We start from the raw sequence: 23,153 nt of genomic DNA, 5'->3' as shown, positions 1-23,153 counted from the left end.
AGCGTAGGGTTAAATTTTGTTCTTTTGCAGTGATTCATTCTCAGAGGATGACTGGAAGGTAGTCCAGCTGGTCCTTACACTTGTGCGCAACCTTCTAGATATTCAGGATCAACCAATGAATAAAGCTGCAGTACTGCAGAGCTCTACGGCTCTATCCATCAGAGATCAGCTTCTTCAGCACTTGTTTCAGGAGAATGTCATGGAATTGCTTTTGGCTCTTGCCCTTCATGTAGCAGGAACCCATGGACTTCTTCGTCAAGACAGCCTCCTATTCCTGGAGATTTTTCATCATATTTTTTGGGGTCAGAGTGCAGAAAAGATTGCGCGAGCAAATGAAGCAAACTTCAAGGTAAGTTGCTAGATTTTATTGTGAGAGCACCTTGCTTGATATTCCTGTTCTTAAGAAAGTGCAGACTAGTTTTTCCAAAGTTCAAAGTAAGTGTTTGTAAAAGTCACCAGACAATTGCTGTTATGAGAGCACCTTGCTTGAATTAATTGTGAGAGTACTCTGCTTGCTTATTCCTGTTTTCAAGAAAATGCATGCTAGCTCTTCCAAAGTCCAAAAGAAATTTTGTAAATCTCACTAGACAACTGTTGTTACAGGACAATCATACGAGTCCACCTTCAGGATTACTACGGGTGATGATGGAAGAGGAAAAGGAGCAGCTCAAGAACATCCGTCTTAGAGATATATCCCGCCATTCACGATTTAGTGGTACATTTGTGCGGGTGGCTGAGGTGTAGTACATGCTCACATATTTTTTTTCCTTCCAGGCTGTCAGGGATAAGACATGGTTTATTCTTCTATCTTGAGCTATTCTTCTCATGTTTTGTAATTTCAGGATGGCTCAAAAAGGATGCTAAAGAGGAATCCATTTCAATCACCGATAGAGACTGTGTTAAAGGGACCACGCTTCAAACATGGTCCTGTGAAGCGCATAGCATGTGACAGGGGTTCTTTCTTAACATCAAAGGGAAAAATTCTTGAGCTCCTCAAGTCGTTTGCAGACCAGATCTTGGCAGGAGCTTACAATGGTAAGCCTGGATTTCCTGGATGTAATGGTAATCTTTTTTTGTGAGGTGAGGTGTGATGGAGGTACTTCATTCTGAGCTACTTTGTCACCTGTGTGATGTTTGAGCCTTTAGACACTAACAAGATTGATCTGTTTCCACCATTTTACTTGCATGTAAACTGCGTTCACAGCTCCCTTGCTGACTATAATCTGGTCATTGACCTTTTTTCATCTGTGTCTAGCCTGATCTTTGAGGCTGTACGATTGTATTTAGTGTTGGGTAACCTGGTAATAGGAGTTTGGAATTGTTCATACCTCTGCGCTTAGATTTTACTGCTGATTGCTGACATGCCAACTATCCTGAAGAAAGGATCAAAATGCAACTGTGTTCCAAAGAGAAAATATACATGACCTCATAATTCCTGCAAGGCTGTCAGATAAAATAGCTTATGATAAGGTCATTTGATGGATGCTAGGCGTATACACCACATCCTTAGTTGATATATGAAAATGGTCGGACAAGTACTAGACGATGTCTCGCAGTAGACACAAAGGAATATCATGACAGTACACCCTTAACATGTAACTTGTTCCACGTGTGAAATATAGGCATGACTATTTTCATCATTGTGCCAGTGGTCATGCAGGCTGTTAAAGATGACATCCGCAGAGAAAAAAATGGGATTCAGTCTGCAGATGTGACACTATTTTTTGAAGTTGCCAAGTTTTTCACAGCATATCAGCGGTGTAGGGTCTCTGATTTAAAGGTGGATATACAAGGGGCCCAAGGGCATATTTGCTCTAAGAGTTTTGCTTATATCTGGGTGGAGAAATTGTAATTGCATCAGTAATAACTTTCTTACATGTTGTGTCCTGCAATGGCAGGGTAAAGGAGGAAGCCAGGGTTTCAATGAGGTACCTGATTCTGAAATGAATGGGTTATTTCAAGGGCAGCTTTGTGGTCCTATTGCCTCGACCATGGATGAAGAGATGTTTAGAATGGTGATATCTCGATGGCACGAGTTTTCAGAGTCTGCCAAGGAAACAAAAGACTGGGTTCCATTAACTGTAACCGGAACATTGATTAAGGAAATGGTAATGCTACTTTTCAATTGGAATATATTTCAAATTTTAAAAAAAGATTCTCTCTTGAAAGTCTTGTCCCCATGCGGACAGGCCATATCTAGTTAAGCTGCATTGCTTGAAGTAGTCCAATTCTGTACTTCAGATGCAAATCTGTGGCTCATAGTATTCACAGCTCAATTTGACTTTGGGACTAGTGCCTTGCCAATGTCTATATCTTGCAAAATTTACCTCCTTTCTTGTAACTGTATGCAGGGAATGTTAACATTGCTGATCTGTTGTTTCCCCCCGAAGATGCTTATACAGTAATTTTTCTTTACTGCGTTGCAGATTCGGATGCTTGATCTTGTCCTGAAAGTGGCTCAAAGTACATCCAGGGAAGAAGAACAAGAAATCAGGGTCACACGGATTCTTTTATATAAAGTCTTCTATGACCAAACTGAGAAAGGAATTATTCAGTTTCTTCTGCATCTAGTAAAATCGTTCGACATACACAAGCAAACACGCAGGTGCAAAATTCCTCCCTTCTCACGGTGCCCATCGCGTGTTCTCTTTGAGCAAGTCCAAAAGTGGATACATAAATATTGAAATCATTGGACGGCCCTGCACGGTAGCATTAGGTGCTTGGAGATTCATTTGAAGCTTCCCGAAAGGCATTAAAAAAAAAAAAGAACTCTGGGCATTGAATCAATTATAGAACATTAATCCTATGTGCGCAGACATGCGCGCGCTTGTGTGTGTATGCAAGCATGTGTGGTCTGCTTTTGGGAATGATGTCAGTGGACCTATTGATGGAATGGTTTGTATCCATGTGGATGTACATATTCCTAAAGAGCTATGCATGCGTGCTTTGGCAGTGTATATACAGCTAACTCTGCTTTGAAACTAGGCATTCAAACTGAGACTTAATGGCGAATCTCAAAAGGGTGATTATATGTCGCAAAAAATGTCAAGAGGATTGTGAAATAATCACATACCCCATGGACAAAATTGAAGGCTTGGGCAAATAGGTGTCAAAAGGAGAATGTCATTGTCACTATCATCAGTGACTGCATTGATCTCCTCGATCTTCACTTTTCCTTTGTCCTCCCTTGGACTCTCTCCCTTCTTATTAGCACAAGACCAAACAAAGGATAAACAAAACCTGGCCACCCATATAATCAATGTCTGAAGGGAATATAGTCACCCCCACACAGGGCAAGGCTAACAAAAGAAATGTTTGTTGATTTCAAAATGCCTAATTGCCTTCTACGCTTGGACCGTTGTCTGCAGCAGCTGCTAACATCTTCAGTTGGTGAAGAATCCCATTGTAATCAACTCTTTCCTAGAATCAAACAAGATGGCCATGATTGCTCAGATGATCTCTTGATTGTCGTACACCAACTCATGCAAATGTCTAATGAGGCGAGCTCTCCATACTGTCAAAAGCTTTGCAAAAATCCACAAACCTGCACTAAATCCTTTGTTTATGTGCTCTAGCTTCCTCAATAATACCTTTGCGTTTGGGTACGTGTATCTCGTCATCAATCTGAAAGCCTGCCTGTCCCTTTGCTTTGTGTCCCTAGAGCTCTACAAATTGGCTAATGTTTGTGTTGGGTACTAATGCATAGATCTTGACTTGACATCTCCAATCATAATGGTCTTGTAGCTTTCTTGACTCATGGAATCCCCTGCCTTGTGAATGGGAGTGATAGTGTTTAGGGTCAAGATGTGAGGGGAACTGGTGCAAACCGCTTGTGAAAAAGCTTTGCTAAGATCAGGGCCATATTATTTATTTTGTATTCGTATGTGGGCCCTTGTGATTATCCATTGTGAAGCTTCGAGGCTGCGTGTTCAACACCACTAGTTGTGAAAAGTGTATAGGACGTAGGACATGGTGAGTGTCAGAGGTCGGGTGCCGGTCGGATAGGGACATCATATAACATGCGTGCATAGGAATGCTAGAATGCGGTGTCCATGAGAGCACATGGAGCTCGTCGTTCAAGAAACTTCCTTTAGAAGTTCTTAGAGTAGTTGCGAAAAAAAGTGTTTTTAAACTCCTCGTTCTGGTGAACAAAAGCCTACTTCTTCCAGCATACTAGACGACGGTACTCGTGTAAAGTTTGTACTTGGTCTCGAATTTGAGTTGCTAGTGTAAAGACTTACACTGATCATCATACCAGTTGTTACGTGGAACTGAGCCAAGTGGGGGTGGGTGAGTAGAACAGGTGGAGTGTGCAAAAGTGTATAGGGAAGCTTCATGGAGAAAGGAGGTGATTAGAACGGCTCGATCCTCTAAGAGTGGTATGTAATCGAATGTATGTGAGTAAAGTGAAAAGGCTTGAAGAGCACTTGGGTGAAAAACTATGATCAAAATGTATTTTAGGATATGTAGTGTGTGTGAGCGGTGTTGTGGTATGTGTCAGAAGACGGGGGATGGATATACGAAAGAAAAGATAGGTGTGGCCCGCTCTTGGAGGGGATGGTGAAATAAAGAAATTTGTGATATGCAGGAAACAAGTGAAACCACTTGAGGAGGTCATCTGTCCAAACCATTATAAATTAAAAGAACATGTATTCTACCCCTATCCAAGAGTGCGTGCCCCTAGGATGTGACTGGGGCTTGTCTGTCTACGGAGACTCAAGACATCTTAGCCTCATTTAGATCGTCTGGTAATAAGATAGTCATCACGGAAATCTAGAAGTGATACTTGACGTGTGTTCATTCTCGCATTGAAGTCCCTAATAAGGAGAACTTCCCTTAGCTCAAGAAATTCACGATGCCTTGGTTGAGGGTTGCATATGGTGAAGTCTCACCCACCTTGCGTAAGTCTCGAGCAAAGTGTGAGGTCTTGGGAGGAAAGAGGATGGGCGTCGGATCCAAATTCACATAAATCTCGCCTGCGTATCTTGCCTGACAATAGAGATCGTCCCAGTGAGATGTTTTGTAAAGTACTACCACACCTGATCCATGTAATTTACTTGTCTCACGTTTCCCGTCCCGAAACAGTCTCCCATGTCGGAAAGCTGGGAAAACAGCAAGCATGGAAAAAACGAAATTCCCTGGCAAGATTTGTGCACCTTGGCAGGTGAAAATCAGCAAAAGCAACCCTGGATAACATGCTGGAAGAGAATCGCCGAATCTGGAAGCAAATTGAGTTGCTTGGAAGCTCCAAACTGCCTGGAAAAGTGCTTTCCAAGCGAGCTAGCCAAACGTGGCTCCTCGAGCTATTTTTAGCGAAAGGGATTTTTACCCCTCTCTAACCTTCAGTCCCTTGCCTTGGCCTATGGAATTAATTGCATTGAAGTGTCCTTTAAACTGTTTCAATCAGTTGGAGGCTAGTGGCAGCCACATGACATCCAACAGTGCAGGTGAGGATCTAGTATTTTGAATCTCAGAGACTCCGCCCGCCCCCTATGTAGGGGAGCCACCAGATGCCTGTCAGGAGCCTATCAAGAGCTGCCCATCTCAAACCATTGCCCACTTTCGCTCCTAGAGGGCAATGTCTTGCTGCTGTAGTAGGGCGCACCTCTCCACCTTCAGAGGTGTGAGGTTGCCATCCAAGTAGATCTCTGTGTGATCTCGCAATGCTAAACTTGTGCTCCAAGACTCAAGGGTGGAGACCATGAAGGTAGTCACATCCTCGATGAGAGTGGAGGATCTGCAGGGGGATCCTCTGAATTGTGATGTTGAGCGCCTTACTGGCCCATTGCTGTTGCTCTAGGAGAGTGGCTGAAATGTTGGTCTTCGCAGGCTCCCGTTTCGTGATGCCCACCCATCAAGGAATCTTTGCAATAGCCGGCTGCATGGTGGCTCTCTATGCCTCTACAGTTGGCACAGTGGTCATGCCTGTTGCTATGGCTGCCACCTCCCTTTGGAGCTGTGATAACTCCTGACCAAGGCTATGGAAGCGGTGGACCTCCATGACGAGCTGCTCCTAGGCTTGGGGCTGGATCGTGTGTGCTTGGAGTGATGGGTACGAGTAGGGCATGAGCTAGCTCCGACGACAGTGCTGTCACCATCAAAGATGGTGATGCTGTCACCTCCAAGATGCTGTGGTGGATTTCGGTGATGAGGTGTAGACGCTGATGTTGATGTCAAAGCTGCTGGGGCAGAAGATGTAATGTCTGCCTTCTATCAGTCTGTAGACCAATGCGTTCATTCATATTTTTGATTTTTAGCTGTTTTTGTTGCATCTCTTGGGCTTCTCTTCCTTCTCAGCTTTGTCCCCTTTTGCTATATCTTTCTTTCGCTTTTGCAGATTATTTCCTTGCTGAATTACGCAGGGGAGAAGGGCACACGACCCTTCACACATTCCATTTCTGAAGTGGCCTGCAGTGCGGGGCTGTGGAGCAGCTGCTGTTTTCAAGAAAGAAAGAAAGAGAGAGGGAATGTGACAAGGAGGGGGCTGCCAATTGTAGGCTGCAACCACTGTCATTAAGGATGGCTTGCACAAGTGGAAGAGACTGCTCCCACTTTGATTGTGTATCATGACACTTAAGCTTTAAGGACGTCGAACGCCAGCCCATGATATACTTCTGTTTGTCCATCAGATTGCGGATGAAAAGCACTGGACATCTACACCTTGGTACCAAAATTATCGAACAGAGCCCTTCAAAAATGAGAGGTAAACTTCAAATCCTTGTCAAATGTAATGGTCCGTGGCAACCCTCCAATAGGATACCGATACCGTATGAACAAGCGTGCTACATCTTCTGTGCTGGCCGTATGCTTGCAAGGAATAAGCATGCAAAACTTACTAAAACGGTCAATAATAGTTAAGCATTGTGTGTTGTGCATACATGTTGATGTCGGAAGAGGCCCCACGAAATCCATGGCTATGTCCTGGAAAGCACCATCTGGAATAGGTAAATGCATAAGTAAACCAGATGTCCTCTTGTGGGATGCCTTGACTTTGTGACAGATCTGACACTGTTGCACATAATCGTAAACATCCTTGCGCATCTTTGGCCAATAAAAGTAGCGCTCTAGCTTCTCCAATGTACCATTGATGCCTCAATGGCCACCTGCAAAAGGGAGTCGTGGGCATCATGGAGAAGTGCTTGTCTTTTGTCTTTAAGCGCACACAACCTATTTTTTGTAGAAGAGCCAACCATTTTGCACTGAATAATGGCCGGGATTGAGGGTGGTGGCTAAGTGGAACCGAGTGCCAAACTCTGTTGAATCTGCATACTATGCCTTCATATTGTCAAGGTCCTTCCCTTGTATCTCGAGCACAGTGGCCTTATGAATGGTCTGAATAGAGCCCTTCCGACTAAGAGCATCGGCGATGGGGTTGTTCTTGCGAGGGACATACTCAATCATACCCCCGAATTGTTGAAAGATATGACTCCATCTTTGTTGCCGATCACTACATTGTGAACTTGGCATTGTCTGAAGCCACTTAAGAGCTTCATGATCTGTCTTTACTGTGAAAGTCTGCCCATAAAGAAACGGCTTCCAGTGCTTCAATGCTTGAATAACCGTGAGCAATTTCTTGTCATATATTGAATAGTTCTTCTCGGTGTCATTGAGCTTCCGACTGTAGTAAGCAACGGGTCGATCTTCGTGTTGTAAGACTGTCCCGATGGCTACATTGATGACCAAGAAAGGATCACCCCCACTACGCTATTTTCATAACCGGCGCTATGATAGCCAACCGTTGTAAGTCATGGAAAGCCTCTAAAGCTTTACTTGTAACTGACACTTTTTGCCGGCGGGTCTTCACCCCTTTTAATAGATCTGTAAGAGGCGCCGCATAATTCGAGAATCCATCCATATCAGAGCTATAGGCTTGGCAAAGACCAACAAACGATCGGGTCTCTTTAGTCGTCGTGGATAGCCCAACTAGTGATAGCTTGAATCTTTTCGGGATCCAAGTGAATGCCATCCGCACTGATGATGTAACCCAGATACTGAATCTCCATCAGCCCAAATTCACTCTTTTTGGCATTAAGATAGAGCTGATTGTTGCGCAATAACTGTAAAGCATTCCGCACATCCTTAATATGCTGCTCTGTTGTAGCTGAAAATATAAGAATATCATCTAAAAGGATGAATAGGCACACGCCAATATGCGGAGCAAAGACCCATGACATCATCTTGTTGAACGTGGGCGGTACATTTTTTAGACCAAAGGGCCTAAGAAGGAACTCGTAATGAGCTCGCTCCGTCTTGAAGGCTGTCTTTGGAATGTCATCTTAAAAAATGCGGAATTGATGGTTGCCACTTTTGAGATCAATCTTTGAAAAGTACTTGGCACCGTTGAGTCGCTCCAAAATTTACTCAATGCGGGGCATGGGAAATTTATTGCTTATTGTGCTTGTTGAGTGCCCTATAGTCAACACATAAGTGTGTTGACTTGTCCTTTTTTTGTATGAATAGAATCGGAGCAACGAACGACGAAGATGATGGTCGTATAAAACCGACGCACAGTAACTGAGACAATTGTTGTTCTAACTCCCCCTCCATAGATTTGGAAAGACAATATGGGAACTTGGAGGAGTGGAGTCCGGAATCAACTCAATACAATGGTCTTTCAGTCTGTGTGGTGGAAGCTGAGGTGGCAGATCATCACGGAGCATGATATCTTGAAACTCTCGCAGTAGAGCAGCCATGGCTTGCCCAATGGAGGAGCGGGCTGAACTGCATTAAGTTGACAACTGACACACACATTGCGCCCTTGCGGATCGCTCGAGCTGCCTTAATATGAGAAATCAGCAGAATCCCTGGTATACTCCGATCATCGTGGATAATGGCCGGCTCAGGTAGACCGTCTACAATAGTAAAGATATACTGTCGCCAATCATGAACCAGTGAATGCAAACGGAACCACTGAATCCCAAGGATCATGTCGCATCCCAGTAAAGGTGTAAGGATAAAATCCGGTTGGAACGAGTAAACATCGAAGTTCTTGGTGGTACCGCTTTTGTTCGTCCCGTTGTAAGTAACCTCCTGTAATACCCGCTTTAGCTTTTTCGTTTGGAGTCATCTTGGGCTTGGACTCCTTCTGACCAGAGGACTGGCTGTCTTTCTTATGATACTGGTTGTCCTTTTGATCACCTTTAATCACCTTTACCCGCTAGGTTTGAGAATTGTTGCGGGGCTTTGGTATCCTTCTGGACCTGCTTGGGCTTTCCCCCATGCAGCATCATTTCTTGATTCTGAGTGAGGGTCAGCGTACGCTCATAGGTGAGTGGGTCAAAGTTCCGTACTAGAAAACGGATGCTGGAATCCAATCCTCTGATGAATTGTTTCAGCTTGTTTTCATCCGGCACCCCCAATTGTTGCGCCAACGTGATGACCTTGTTACTGTAAGACAACACATGCACACCATTTTGGGAGAGACGAGAGAACTCATCTTCCAAGCTAAGCATATATTGGGGTGGCAGAAAATGAGCTTTCAGGTCGGCAACAAACGTAGCCCAAATGATATTCCTGACATGCATGTTAGGGTCAGTATGGTTACTGGCCCAATGCTGCCACTAAGTAACCGTCTTACCTGCGAGATGAGGGGCTGCAAGGTGGACTTTGTCTTGTTCATCCTGAATGCGTGCTAAAGGAAAATGAGCCACTAATTGATGAATGAATTGCAATATAGCTGAGTGGTCACACTTACCGTCATACTTGATGAAGTTCGGGGTGGACCGGGCTAGAGGAGTTACCTTAACTAATGTGGAGGCTAGTGTGACTGTTAGAACTGCTGCGCTAAAACTTTCATGCATAGTAGCTAACATCTGTTTGTGTTGGGGCAGCATGGTCTCTCGGTCAAGATGTTGCTGCTCCTCGATTAGAGCCCTTTTTGAGCGTCGAATTGCCTCATGTTTGTGTTCGAATTGCCTCATGTTTGTGTTCTTCACGCATAACCAAGAGCAGTTTTTCAAAATCTGAGACATCTTTGACTGCTTCAGGCTCTGACTCCACTTTTTCTTCAAGTTGCTTCTTTGCTTCGTCCAACTCTCTTTGTTTGTCTTCCAGCTGCCTAGAATTTTTTTCGAGCTGAGCAAAGAGTAGTTGGTTCTGCTCCATAAGCTTTTGCATCATCTCAGGGCTTAGCGGAAGCGTACTTTGCTGAGGAACTTTGTCTTTTAAGATGTCGGACTCATCTCTCCTTTCTTGGTTCATGGTGCGTGGATGTGTGATCTTTCCGGATCCAAACACAACCATACACTCGTGGTAGTCAAGCTGGATTACAGACCGAAGCTCCGATACCAATGTAGCATGCAACGGTTAACTGATCGTTTAATCACAGCAAGACCTTCTTTAAACCTTTAGCGAGGCATGGTATTTATACACCACAAAGAGGAGAGAGAGAGAGAGAGAGATAAAGGATAGAGTAATGGAGACGATAACCGATACCAATGTAGCATGCAACGGTTAACTGATCATTTAATCACAGCAAGACCTTCTTTAAACCTTTAGCGAGGCATCGTATTTATACACCACAAAGAGGAGAGAGAGAGAGAGAGATAAAGGATAGAGTAATGGAGACGATAACCGATTGGGTCCCTGTACCCACTGAGGGCCCCCTCCCCCAATATAGGGGAGAATTTTCTTTTAACTTGGAGAACTTCGAAATACAAATAACACTCTTCAAGAGCACATGAAACGCTACTCTGAAGTGACACTTTGACCTTGTGAACTGACCCACAACCTGAGCAACAGACCAGCCACTGACCAAGGCATCAATGCTGTCCACACTGGTGATGTAGACCACTCTGCAAGGCTAAGGATGAGGCTTGTGCTATCCACGGGCATGCAGGGTTACTGTGTGAGTGAGAGGTGTACTGAAAGATGTAAGGACTGAGATATGGAGCTGAGAAACTGAGAGAAAGCGAGATGTGGAGTGTAGAAAGAGAGCTGAAAAGGAGCTGCTGTAAACTAAAAAAGAAAACTGCAAAGAGCTGATCAAACAGAACTCAAACCTCCCTCTGTTTGCTGCTCCAAACCATGGCTAAAGTGCTGTGTGAACACCCTCCAAAGATGGCTGATCTGAACTGCTAAGGATCTGCTGCTGTTCAGGGCCAGATTTGGGGTGCACAGGGGCTGATCTTAGGGTAAGAGGGGAGCTGCATTGAAGCTGGAGGAGAGGCTGAAGACTGAAGGCCCCAAGGAGTCCTTTATATAAGGCTGGTTAGGCTGCCCAATCACCCTTTGACTGGTCAGCCTTTAACTTTGACAAATCAACCTTTGCCCGGATAGCCTTTGACCACTCAACCTTTGACCGGGCAGCCTTTTACCAATCAACCTTTGACTGGGCAACCTTTGACCAATCAACCTTGACTGGGCAGCCTTTGACCAGTCAACTTTTGCTGGCTGCCTAGACCTGGCCTTTAAGAATGCCTCCTAACTACTAACCTAGGCTGAACCTAACTATCCTGACTAGTTCTCCAGTGGGTCACAAGTTATTTACGACTGATCCTAAGGCTAGGAGATTGACCTATGTAGCTCGTGCCTGACTGTCCCTGGACTGAGGGATCACAGTGGGGTCACGGCATACGACAAAATCACCTATAAAGGGATGTACTAAGCACTTGTCAATGTAGCCAGTGTCGCAATGCACCCAAGCGCAGGGGTGCATGTGACACCGATAGTAGTCAAGAACAAGCCAAGCAGTTCGAAAAGGTCCAAGGGTAGGCTGAAGGCGGTGTTGGAGTGACTTTGGAGCAAGTAATGGCTCTATTCTTGGCTTGATATGGACCTGTCCTTGTTATGGTCTTGGAGCAAATATTGGCGGGTCTGAAGCAGGCACAATACCCAGATCCCAAAGTTTGAAATGGTGCAGTGCTGGAGCAGATCCCAAAGCTGTCCTTGTCCAGATATTGGCAGGTCTGAAGCTGGCACAATACTCGTCCCAATGCTGGAAATGGCAAAATGCTGGAGCAGGTCCCAAAGCTGAAAAGGGTGCAGCTTTAGCAGGTTCTTGGTCGTGATCTTGATCAGTATCCGGAGCAGGAAACTGATGCAGACTTGGGACGAGGTTGGAGCAGAGAAACCCACAGATCTAGAGTGCTGTTTGGAGCTGTCAAATGGCACGATTTGGAGCAGGTCTCAATGGTATTCCTGCAGCTGGATGCTGAAAGCAGGCATGGGATGGGTTGAGAGAGAGAGAGAGAGAGAGAGAGAGTCTATTAATGCCCACAGGAGACCTGTAGAGAGAGAGAGAGAGAGAGAGTCTATTAATGCCCACAGGAGACCAACAGGTCTATGGGACAGCAAAAACCCCAGCTAATACATCTGTCAGGGAGTGCATAAAGCAAATCCGAGTTATTATAGGGTACCTACATTATAGACTGAAAATTAAGACAATAAACAACAATACATCAGTTTAAGACTGAGAGTCTTTTGGTTTGGATTTAAACTCCTTAATGAGGGCCACACCCTCATGATATATTGCTGATTTTCCATCCTTCCTAGCATCCTTGGCCTTGGCCAATTCTGTTGCATTTTGATCAGCTGAGCTCGTGTGAGTTCCTCTGCAATCCATATCTTGGTCCCTTTCAGCTTGTAAGATTGGCGAAGAAGCTTGATACACATATCCCATGTGCTAAGTATAATAATGGTGCGCCCTTTAGTTGTGGAATCTGTCCCATCTTTGTCTTCGTCTTCCGGCCATGCAATACTAGAGGTGGCTGCTTTGATTTTTTCGGAAGTCTCATTGTGCATATCATCCTCTTTGAACCACCCTTTAGGAAGACCTCCTATTCTAATCTTCAGTGTATTGTTGCATTTCGCTTCATATTCCTTGATCTCATCTTTAATGTCAGTTTTATTTGCCTTTGTATCCACAGTAGCCTTGCAAGACTGCATTACTTTGTCGATTATTGCTTGCTTGCCAGGTTCTTCAAGAACCTGGATTCGAGCTTTTGTGGCAATGAGCTCCTTCTTGGCTTTTTGGGTTTGCTCTTGAATCTCTTGAACTAGGTCAGGTTCGCCTTCGAGAGTGGCCGGCTTGGTTTCAACCTAGCTAAGCTGATCCTTCAGGGCGGTTTCGATCTTCTTGAGTTGATCCTTCATGGCAGAATTTTCATCTCGTAGTTGTCGATCTCAGGTAATAGGAACACCTCCCATGAGCTTGAGCTTTGACTAGTTAACAGCTTGATCGGTGTTAAAAAAGCACTAGCGAATGATTTCCTTTGCATCTTGCTTGTGACAGATTGGGGAAAAATTAGTGCCACTGGTGGCTGTGTCAATGGGTTACGTCTCAGCACTAACCGCCGTGGCTTGGCTGTGTCCCAAACCAGGCTAGGTGTTAGGGCAAAGAGTTGGGTGTGGCAAACACTGAAGCATGAAGGGGAGGGGCTGGGCGGGAAACCAGAGTAGAAGGCCTAAGCAAAGAGAGAGGGGGAGGGGCTGGGTGGGAGAGAAGGAAAAGTTGCCCCTTTGTGTAAGGTCTGCTAGGAGCTAAGCTAGAGAGGTTGAGTGGAGAGCTTAAGCGTTGAGCGGGAGAGGCTAAGTGGCTAAGCGGGAGAGGTCGAGCAAAGAGGTTGAGAGTTGAGCGGAGAGGCTAAGCGGCCGAGAGAGAGAGAGAGAGAGAGAGAGAGAGAGAGAGAGAGAGAGAGAGAGGTCTTTGGGAGGCCTCATAGGCCTATGACAGAGAGAGTTCTTTGGGAGGCCTCGCGGGTCTATGAGACACAGTGCAATCACAAATGGCAAATACAAGCCGCTATGGGCTGAAGCAAGGGGCTCACCAAGACCCCTACAAGTCCTAAAAGAAACTCAAAAGAAATATGACTCAAGAAACAATGCAAATGGAGATACAGATACTCAAAAAACATATCCAGGTGCCATGGTGGCTCTCTTGTGTGCTGCGAGGATATCTCAGAGTTGTATCTGTTGTGTCGACTCGCGTAACGGCCGGGGGGGTTTTGAGATCTCTGTATCTAGCGTGCCATGTCAAGAGTGACCCCTCGGCTCTGGCGCTCTCCTCTGAGAAAGGTTGTGATAGGCAGAACCTTGATGGTGTGCGGTCTAGCTACTCTTTGCTCTGTCCCTACATTTTGTCTCCTCTCACGAGCCCACTCTGCCCTCGTCTCATCTATCTCCTCTATCTCAACCCCGCTGTGCCCTGGGGTTGACTTGAAGGCATAGAAATCTGTGACCTGCCTCTGGGCTGCATCTATCTCTGGCTTAGGTAGGATCAGTGGCTGCATCTATCTCTGGCTCAGGTAGGGTCTCTCTATGCTGTCGTATCTCTATCAAATAGAGACCGACACAAACTTGGTCCTGGAAACGGATCAAGTGAGAAAGTGGTCCAAACCCAGATCCCTCCTGGTACAAACAGTGGTATCGATTTTGAATCTCACAGTATGCTGGGCATATGCATAAAGATTGCTCCTCTGTCTCCACCTCTCCTAAAGTATGGAGTCTGCATATCTGCTGCTCTCTCGGTATCCCAGCGGCTTCGCTTGCCTCTATTCCCAGTTGGTGGGATGAGAGAGAAAGAAAGAAAGAAAGATCTATTAACATCCGCAGAAAGCCTGATGGGCTTATGGGACAAAGTGCGAAACATAAATCCTTACATCATCTGGATAAACCAGAGAGGATTGAGGAGCGCACATGGCAACTCAGCTCGAGCTTATTAAAGCACAATTCTAAGTTGTAGTCCTATATCAGGAAGGCCTTCATTACATCAATTTAAGACTGAGGGTCTTTAGGATTAGATTTGAAATCTCGGATTTATGCTATTCTATCTTGATATACTGCCCATTTGCCAGCTTTATGTGCGTCCTTGATTTTGGTGAGCTCACTATTCCTTTGTTTGAGCTGAGTCGGAGTGAGCTCCCAAGATATCCATATCTTTGTACCCTTAAGCTTATTTGTCTGTTGGAGGATATTGACTCTCTCTATCCTTTCATTGAAATACACCTGCATTTGTGTTCCCTTTTGAGCTATGTAGCTAATGTGGTTTTGATTCATTCAATTTGAGGTATATTCTTCTTGAGGCATTATTTTCTCATCTTTTGTGAGAGCTACATCCTCACTAGAGCTGCCACAGCAATCTTTGGGCAACCCCCCAATGCGTAGTATCTTCTTGTTATGTACTACTGCTTCCTGCTCTTTAACTTCTGCATAGGCATCTGCTTTATTAATTTTATTGCTAGCCACAATAGCCATCTCTGCCTTGGCTGAGCTAACCTGAGTCTTGATTATCTCTTTGACCGTAAAAACGAGTGTTGGTGTTGGTGGGGATGTGCTGCATTTTTCCATAACCTCTGCAATAATCTCTTGCTTGTCCTTGCTCTCCATCTCCTTCACTTTTCTTCCAAGAGCTGCAACCATAAGCCTGAGCTCTCTAATTTCATGCTGTAGGTAGTAGATTTGTTCCTGTGGGTCTGATCCAATCCTTCTTTTGAATGTCAATGCATAGGGGCTAGGTGTTGCTGCAACGGAGGAGTACGAAGGCTATTGGATTGTCCACCTTCTTTTCAAGGAGCAGAAAATGCTGCACATAAAGGAGCAATGACCAGTGTTGTTTTTGTGGTCCGTGGTGAGGCTTAATTGCATAACTAGTAAGGTGGTGAGGCAAGGTGAAATTGAACAAGCAAGCACAAGTGAGGTGGTTAAGAAGGTATCTTATGTAGGTGGTTAAGAAGTGTGTGCATCAGCAGTGAGGTGGTTAAGAAGGCAGCTTATGTAGGTGAGTATGCGGCTTGTCTTAATTAAACTTTAAGAACCAGTTGTCTTGTATTTTGCAGCTTGAAGGGAGTTAACTCCTCAAGAAGGTTGGCCAAATATTTTTTACTTCAAAGGAGAAACAAGAATCACCATGCTTTAAGTAGAAGAATGGTAAGAAGCCCTATAGGAACAGAGGCTCAATCTCATCACCCAGAGAGTGGATAGCAAGGGAGCAAGAACAAGAAGACTGAACTCAAGGTTGCAAGGGAATTAACTTATAAACAGAAATTGAATGCTTCCATGTAGCGAGGAAGCCTTGGACAATGGATTGATTTTGATGACAATATACAGCAAGAAGAGGAGCATGTTAGCTGGAGTCAATCATGTGGAGGCCAAGCAATATGCTCATTTCTTGCTTAAGATATGTGATTGCTTGACATCTAGTACTCACTTTTTGAAATAGTAGTCTCTCTATTTCGACGAAGGTGCACCCAATGAATAGGCCATTCCAAAAATATGAGATTAGATTCGTACTCAAGGCTTTGCCTAGATACTTTTGAAGGAGTACAAGTCGTCGGAATCTCGTGAGGAGAAATAAGAACACTGTCCCAAACCATAATGCCAGCAATATTCGCTTGCAACATGAAGATAAAACTTTGGTTGTTGCTAAAATTGTAGGTAGGAATATATCTTTGTTTTGAATTATTTGGGACTAGAGGAAGTATGTGAAATGTAATGAAATGTTTTACTTTTGTCCTCTAGAGATTTATGGGTCAAACCAAATGAAGCTAAGCATAGTATTCTATTGTCTTGGGAAAATTGCTCTTGGAGGACCTCCAACCGAGATATACCAACATAGGCAAAAGATTTTAACTATAAGTCTCCCTCCTAGCCATAACTGCAATCAATACCCTCTTTGAAGGATGGAGTTCCATAATGTCATCATTCCTTTCTTAGTTGATACCTCACTTAAAGAGACTCCTTCCCAAAGACATTAGAGGTTGATACCCGTCCTATCATTTTACATAAGCTTAGCCAAGTTAGGCGTTTTATAGATAATTTATTTGTACCAGATGCTCCTCACTTTCAAGACTTTATGTACAAAGACGCTTGTGCTTTTGGAGAAGGAATAATCCTCATGACTCTTGTAAACTGAACTGCACTTCAAGAGGGGATTCTTATGTTTTCTTAGATCTTAGACTTTCTCAATCTACTGTCGGATTAGAGGTTGATATATATGGTAAACGTGAGCAAGATGAATATAGTGGTTTACACATTATAAAAATGCTTCACATTGACTCAAACATTTTTGATTTGGCAAAATATGGAGTCATTCCCAATTCCATAGATTTCCCCGCCTTTGTACAACTAAGGAGTCTTTTATCACTCAATGTAGTAATTTGATCACTTTACTAATACACAAGAGGTATAATCCAAGAAAAATAATGAAAAAAGTGTGCACAATCTTAGATATGAAGTCTTTTATCTATGGTGTATCAGCCTTAGGCATGTTTAGAATGATTAAACATAAGCTGAAACAGGGGGCTGAACAGCCCACTTTTCTTTTAGTTTCAAAAGAGAGTTTGATTGAGTATGCATGTGCTTTCTAAGTTAGGAATGTAATTTTGCATTTTTGAAGGAAGCGGTACATAAGTGTAAGAGGTTCATTTAGTTTGCTATATTTTAAATAATTCATTCATTATGTAAATTCTTTCTTTCATTCCTACATGAGAGAGAGACTTTTTTTGTTGATTTTGATTCTTGATTTGTTTGTTTATTTTTGCTTAGTCACCTTCTTCCTTTCTTCTTTATTTCTTGTTATCTTTCTCTTTTGTTTATTTGACGTATTTTAGTAAACCCTGGGTTTGCCCAAGAGACTCCGTGGGTCTTTAGAAAGCTATCGTTTTTCAAAATTTCTTTTGTTAGCTGATTTTTCTTTTCTTTCGTCATCTCTTTTATTTTCTTTGTAGAATTTTGGACTTTCAGAATAATAAAAATCTAACTTTGTATGATTGGATATATTCTAGTCTTACAAAGGTATATCCTTCCCAAAGAGAAGCCGACTATGACATTGATCAAATACTAGGGGTTTCTCTATGCAAAAGTTCCCTCACAAAGTAATCAAGCCCAACAGAAAGACATCTGAATACAAGTACAATACTTGTCAAAGAGAGGTTTAATAGAGTTCTCCTTTTGGATTTCTGGTTCTCCTCGTGCAAAAAGACAGTTTTGAACTTGTGTGCATTGTATGACACTCAAGGAGATTACTGTTAAGAGTCAATTTCCTTTGTGGAGCCAAAATGCATACTTGAAATTGCCCTCTGAACCACTTTTCTCTTGTATGAATCGTAGTCTATGGGTTTAATTTGGCAAATGAATTGGTTACCTATTCAGGATACATGGAGACTGATATATCTTTGATGACAAATCTTGGACGTCCATTTGGAGTCTTGAAGACTCTCAAAGTGAACAATTTATATAACAATCCAAAGAAAATTGACCTCTCGCTTACAAAGTGTCATAGTTGGGACACTTGTAGCTGCTATCGTAGTCATGCACCCATCTACGGTCAAAGCCATTGTGAAACAAACTATGGCGTAAGATGTCGTGATGTGTTCTCATTCCCTGGCCTATGACTTTAGCATCCACAATTTGGAATATCATGACCCTTGCTGCCTTTGATGGGCACTCCATCTCAACTAACTTTGATCTCATGCAGCTACTGCTCTGGGTCCATTTGCACTTAGTAAAAATATATATCAATAAAACCTTTGTTGCCTCTTCAGCTGTGCTCTTATATGAGAAAAAATTCTTGGTGACACCTGCAATAGGTGAAACTGTATTATTTCTAGAAAGCTTGGATTGACATATGTTAAGGTGCCATCTCTATGATATCACTTATAAACAGAGGCATGATGCACTTGCATCGGTACATCAAGGTCCCATGTTTATCATATTGAATTGATCATAAACTCAATAACCGCCATTCTCGTTCTGGGCTGATGATTTCATGGGGATGTTATAGTAGCTAGTCCTTGCTATCCATGTAGTTTGCAGTTTTCAACCTTTATGGGCAACTATGATAAGGTTGAAAGCTGAGGAGAGCTATCTTCTTTTCAGAGGATGACTTTGAGCATGTTCCAGTTTCATCTAGAAGTATATGAAGGGTTGAGGAAATGGTGCCATGAAGAGGGCATTTCATTCTTTGTTAAGCCTTATTTCAGTGGGCAGGCTTGCTGGAACTAGGAGGCTATCTTTTTTGTTCTTTTTAATTTAGATGGGATCTATGTTTGCACAGACGTTCAAAGACAAAACTCAATTTTTGATGGCTCATGTGAGCTCGTTGAAGCACAAATTAGTTTCTACAAAGGCTATCCATATTCTAACAGAGTTCTGCAAATGGTGCTGACGTGGCTGAATATTTTTTGTTGCAGTCACTTAGCTGATCTGATTGAAACTGTTCACGTTGTGTTACGGATTCTGGAATTTTTGACAAATGCAGATGGTGCTCTTCGGGTATCATTATCTTGACTTTCACTTTTCGTGTCCCTAAGTTTTATTCTTTTGAATCCAGTGCAAGTCCCATTCTTGTTCAAAATTTTCAGGTTTTGAAGAAAAGTCGAAAAGGAAACAAACGTAAAACCCAGGCAAACAATTCGCAACTTGACCAGACTAAATCAAGGGTTATCGATCTAGGCAACAGTCGTCCAGACAACTCACCACATGCAGATACTGTCAACTCTGATGCCAACATAGTCTCCAATGGAGCTGGTCATGTACCTTTAGAAGAAAATCCGGCCAGTGAAACTTTTAAAGGTGAGAAACAAGTTGCTGATATCCATATGGCAAATTCTCCTGCTGAGCAATTTTGGACATCAAGTTCTCTTATAGATGTTCATATTGATGCAGAGGACAAAGAAGAAACGGATACCGTAGAACCTGCAATAGAATTAAATCAACCTCAGGGTGCAGATGAGGTAGAAAAGATAGATGTGGAAGAGGAAGCAGAGAAAGAGGAAGGAAGCCGTCACATAGAAGTTTCTCTTGATGTTGAGAAGTGCTCTTCACTATTTGCAGACAACACAGTCATTCACAACTACTGCTGGCTTTTGAAATATTATGAGAGTAATTCCGCAGCTACAAATCACTACATTATTTGTATGCTACAAAGAGTTTATAAAGACCATTCTCTTAAGCCAATGTTTTTCCAGGTACAGGATTGGTGTCGATAGTGCGATTATGTGATTAAATTTTGTAAGTCTAATAATTAGCCTATAGGCTAATGCTCTTGCAAATTTGCAGCTATCTTTATTTCGGACATTCTACGAAATCCTGTCTAATGGCAAGGCAGCAAAGTCAGAGGAGCATAAAAGTCTTTTTGCTTTTTTGACCAAGCTAGTCAGAAACTTCTTCAAGAAATTGAAAGTGCAGCCCCTTCTTTTTCTGGATATACTATTTTGGAAGACCCGCCAGGACTGCTATCTTGTCTCATGTGATTATGAGATTCAGGCACTGAGAAGAGTGGCTGGAAGAAGTGGGAATTGTACCGTTAAGAATCCCATAGCTGATGCTCTAGGCGATGATGATTTTGATGTTGGGAATCGTACCGTTAAGAATTCCATAGCTGATGCTCTAGGCAATGACGAATTTGATGCTGATTGTCCACCATCAGATCGGTCTAGCGATGAGTAAGCAGCAGGCTACAAGCCATCTCCTCTTGCATGTTTGTAATCCAGCATTTACGTATGGGGATACCAAAAGATGCTAACTTCATTGTTTTCAATTGGACTTGGAAGCAGAGGTGGGAAACCACAGTTGTATGAAAAGTCGCACTCCTTGAAACTAAAGAGAAGGAGAAAGGGTGCCGTGTTTACTCCAGAGCAAGAATCACAACTGAAAGATTTGTTTGAGCAGTAAGTTTCCAATTGAGACAAGCTCTTGTGGATTTGAAGTTCTGATCTGATTTCTCCAGCTTTGCAGGTCAAATTAGTCAGTCTTGAGCTATACAAATATCAAGCAACTTCGCAGTGTAGGAGAAACATTTTTGTTACTCATCTAAAGGACCAGCAAAGCTCAAAAGAAGTGCATGTTAGAGAATAAAATAGAACATTATCTCAGGAACTAATAATCTGAGGGAATTTTTAAATCATACATATGGAATTCAAATGTTTTCATCTGAAGGAAGTAGAAGACATCATCAACACATGCAAAACACAATGAAAAGGCCCACTACTTGAAGTCACTCAAAACAGGTCCTACCATGAGGTGTGTATCAGTGAATGGACATACTAGCATAACTTCAATTGACCCATTGTTTTGGTCCACAATGGCCAATCACCCTATGCTTTTGTACAGGCTATTCTTTTTAGAGCATAGGTTAATCTTTTTGACATGTGGTTAAGATGAATTTCTTTTTTATTTGAATATTCACATTACTTTGCTCTCATATCTCATATGGAGAGTAGACGTGCATTAGACATCCCCTGAATTTGGCTGCTTTGAAATATAGATATTGATTTTAATGCAGGCATAAAGAGAATAAAAAATGCTGTCTCCTTTTGGCCCAAGCACTTGATTCAGAAGGGAAAATCACTGCAGCACAAATACGACGGAAGCTCAGGCTCCTCAACCTGAATCCTCTACACCAACGCCAGTCAAGGAATAAAGTGGACCATGGAAATGACTCAATGGATCCTGAGGGTGTGGAGAAAAAGGGTGTTAAAAAGCCTGCCTTTAAAAGAAACCAGCTCAAAGGTTACACGGTAGACACTGACAGACAGGAATCTGACGATGAAACTTTGACCCAGATTATGGAGTAAGTCACTTTAATGGAGTAAGTGTTTAGCTTCCTCTAGATATCATATTTCTCTTTATTGATGTGTTTTAACTTTTCAATACAGCAAGGTGCGGCTCAACAATAGTGGACATGATGAAAATGATGCAAGAGTTCCTTTTTCTAAAGGAAGCAAGAAAAAAGATAGAAAGTCAACGGATTTGAAAGCTAAAGAAGACAAGGACAGGCTTAGCGAGGAACAACCATCTGAAGATCCAACCATTCAGGATCTTTTAACTAGACAGTAAGTCTCTTGGTCTATTGCTCTAAGTTGCACTGGATTACCTAGTCGTATGCCTTTGATACTCTCTATTTAAAGGACTATGAAATTGTGCTCTGAAAGCAATGGAATGTATAGCTTTCTGCAGCTGCTCTTTCAGCTTTTCCATGTGATCCTCATTAGCTTAAACTATGTTTATCCTCTGCTTGATCTAGGAATAATCTAAAGATTCGTGCTCATGGCGAAAAACATCATTTTTCTAAGAAAAACATTCACATCATCAACGTGGACACGGATAGCAGAAATCTCAAAGATGGAGAAGCATTCATTGTGCAGAGGAGAGAGGAGCAAACGTCCAATAGACCACATGCAGTGTATGTCTTTCCCTAAAGACTTTTCTAATTGTTGTCTTGCATGACCCTTCATAGCTCAAGACTGAAAGGATTGCAATTGCCAAAGCCACAGTCAATATTATGTTCCCACTTCTTAAAATGTGTGGGCTCATGAAGGTGTGCGTGAAAGCTCATAAAATCTGTGGGAATTTGATAATTGAGTTCAGGAAATTTGGAACTTCTGGAGAGGATCTGGAGGTGGCGATTTCCTCTGGTAAACGCAAGCGTCGCAGCATTCAAAAGGTGGGTGAGACACAAAGAAGTGGGCGACCAGTGCATGGTGAATCAAATTTTGACAAGCTTTTAGAGGACGAACTTGAAAAAGAAGAATTAAGTGGCGATGGTGTATTGCAGCTTATGCAAGACCCGCACGTTGAGTCCGAAGAGACTCATTCCGGAAAGAGGCGTAGAAATCTGTTTGTAGTGGATGATACTGAATAATAGCTCTGCTGTATTCCATCATCCAAGGAAAAATTCGAACAACAAAACAACGCCGAAAATTAAGCCACTCCTACCAAAAATATTGAACTGTTACTTGAGACTCCCAAATGAGTCAAGCACACATGCATGCATACTTGAGTCCACACACATGCTTGTTTGCATGCTCTTGCACACATACATGCTTGTTTGCATGTGCATGCTCTTGCAACCACACACACACTCTTGCATGATGCAAGTGTGAGCTTCCCCTATTTTTTAAAGCCGGTTGTGCCTAAGTACCTACTCCAACACGCATTTGTATCCACCTTTGTGTACATACATGCAAACCTCCACTTTAATTTTTTTGTTTGCTTGCTTAGGGTTGAAGTGACTTACTAGAAAGTCATAAAATCAAACACATTTTATATCCCACGTGTCTAGAGTTAGAGCAACATGGTTTTATTTCTTGCTTAGAAAAAAATGACTTAGATTTTCCAAAAGATGGCTTAGAAAAAAGATGGTTTAGAAAAAAGATGACTTAGATTTTCCTAAAGATGGTTTTATTTCTTGCTTAGAAAAAAATGACTTAGATTTT

At 42.8% G+C, this 23,153-nt stretch overlaps 1 protein-coding gene across 2 annotated transcripts in view; it reads left to right on the top strand.

Moving 5' to 3' along the window:
* The window catches only part of ATIM (timeless family protein), a 41,971-nt gene extending 19,056 nt beyond the window's left edge, over positions 1 to 22,915 (top strand). Inside the window, exons 4-18 of one of the 2 annotated variants that reach the window (XM_087400951.1) lie at positions 31 to 349; positions 604 to 738; positions 843 to 1,035; positions 1,650 to 1,780; positions 1,899 to 2,108; positions 2,427 to 2,605; positions 19,128 to 19,209; positions 19,299 to 19,509; positions 19,603 to 19,904; positions 19,996 to 20,381; positions 20,481 to 20,606; positions 21,221 to 21,508; positions 21,594 to 21,770; positions 21,962 to 22,120; positions 22,306 to 22,915. In XM_087400951.1, coding sequence (XP_087257077.1) covers positions 31 to 349; positions 604 to 738; positions 843 to 1,035; positions 1,650 to 1,780; positions 1,899 to 2,108; positions 2,427 to 2,605; positions 19,128 to 19,209; positions 19,299 to 19,509; positions 19,603 to 19,904; positions 19,996 to 20,381; positions 20,481 to 20,606; positions 21,221 to 21,508; positions 21,594 to 21,770; positions 21,962 to 22,120; positions 22,306 to 22,579 — 3,172 coding nt within the window. In that variant the 3' untranslated portion in view covers positions 22,580 to 22,915. Of the gene's footprint in view, positions 1 to 30; positions 350 to 603; positions 739 to 842; positions 1,036 to 1,649; positions 1,781 to 1,898; positions 2,109 to 2,426; positions 2,606 to 19,127; positions 19,210 to 19,298; positions 19,905 to 19,995; positions 20,382 to 20,480; positions 20,607 to 21,220; positions 21,509 to 21,593; positions 21,771 to 21,961; positions 22,121 to 22,305 lie in introns of both variants that reach the window. The other variant, XM_087400950.1, reaches the window with a different exon arrangement.
* Positions 22,916 to 23,153: the final 238 nt, after the last annotated feature.

Source organism: Dipteris shenzhenensis, chromosome 29 (assembly GCF_047967505.1).
Source record: "Dipteris shenzhenensis isolate YYH24624 ecotype China chromosome 29, Dip_SZ_1.0, whole genome shotgun sequence".
NCBI classification, from domain to species: domain Eukaryota; kingdom Viridiplantae; phylum Streptophyta; class Polypodiopsida; order Gleicheniales; family Dipteridaceae; genus Dipteris; species Dipteris shenzhenensis.
Note: the sequence above shows the minus strand (reverse complement) of the source record. Positions and strands in the feature narration are given on the sequence as shown.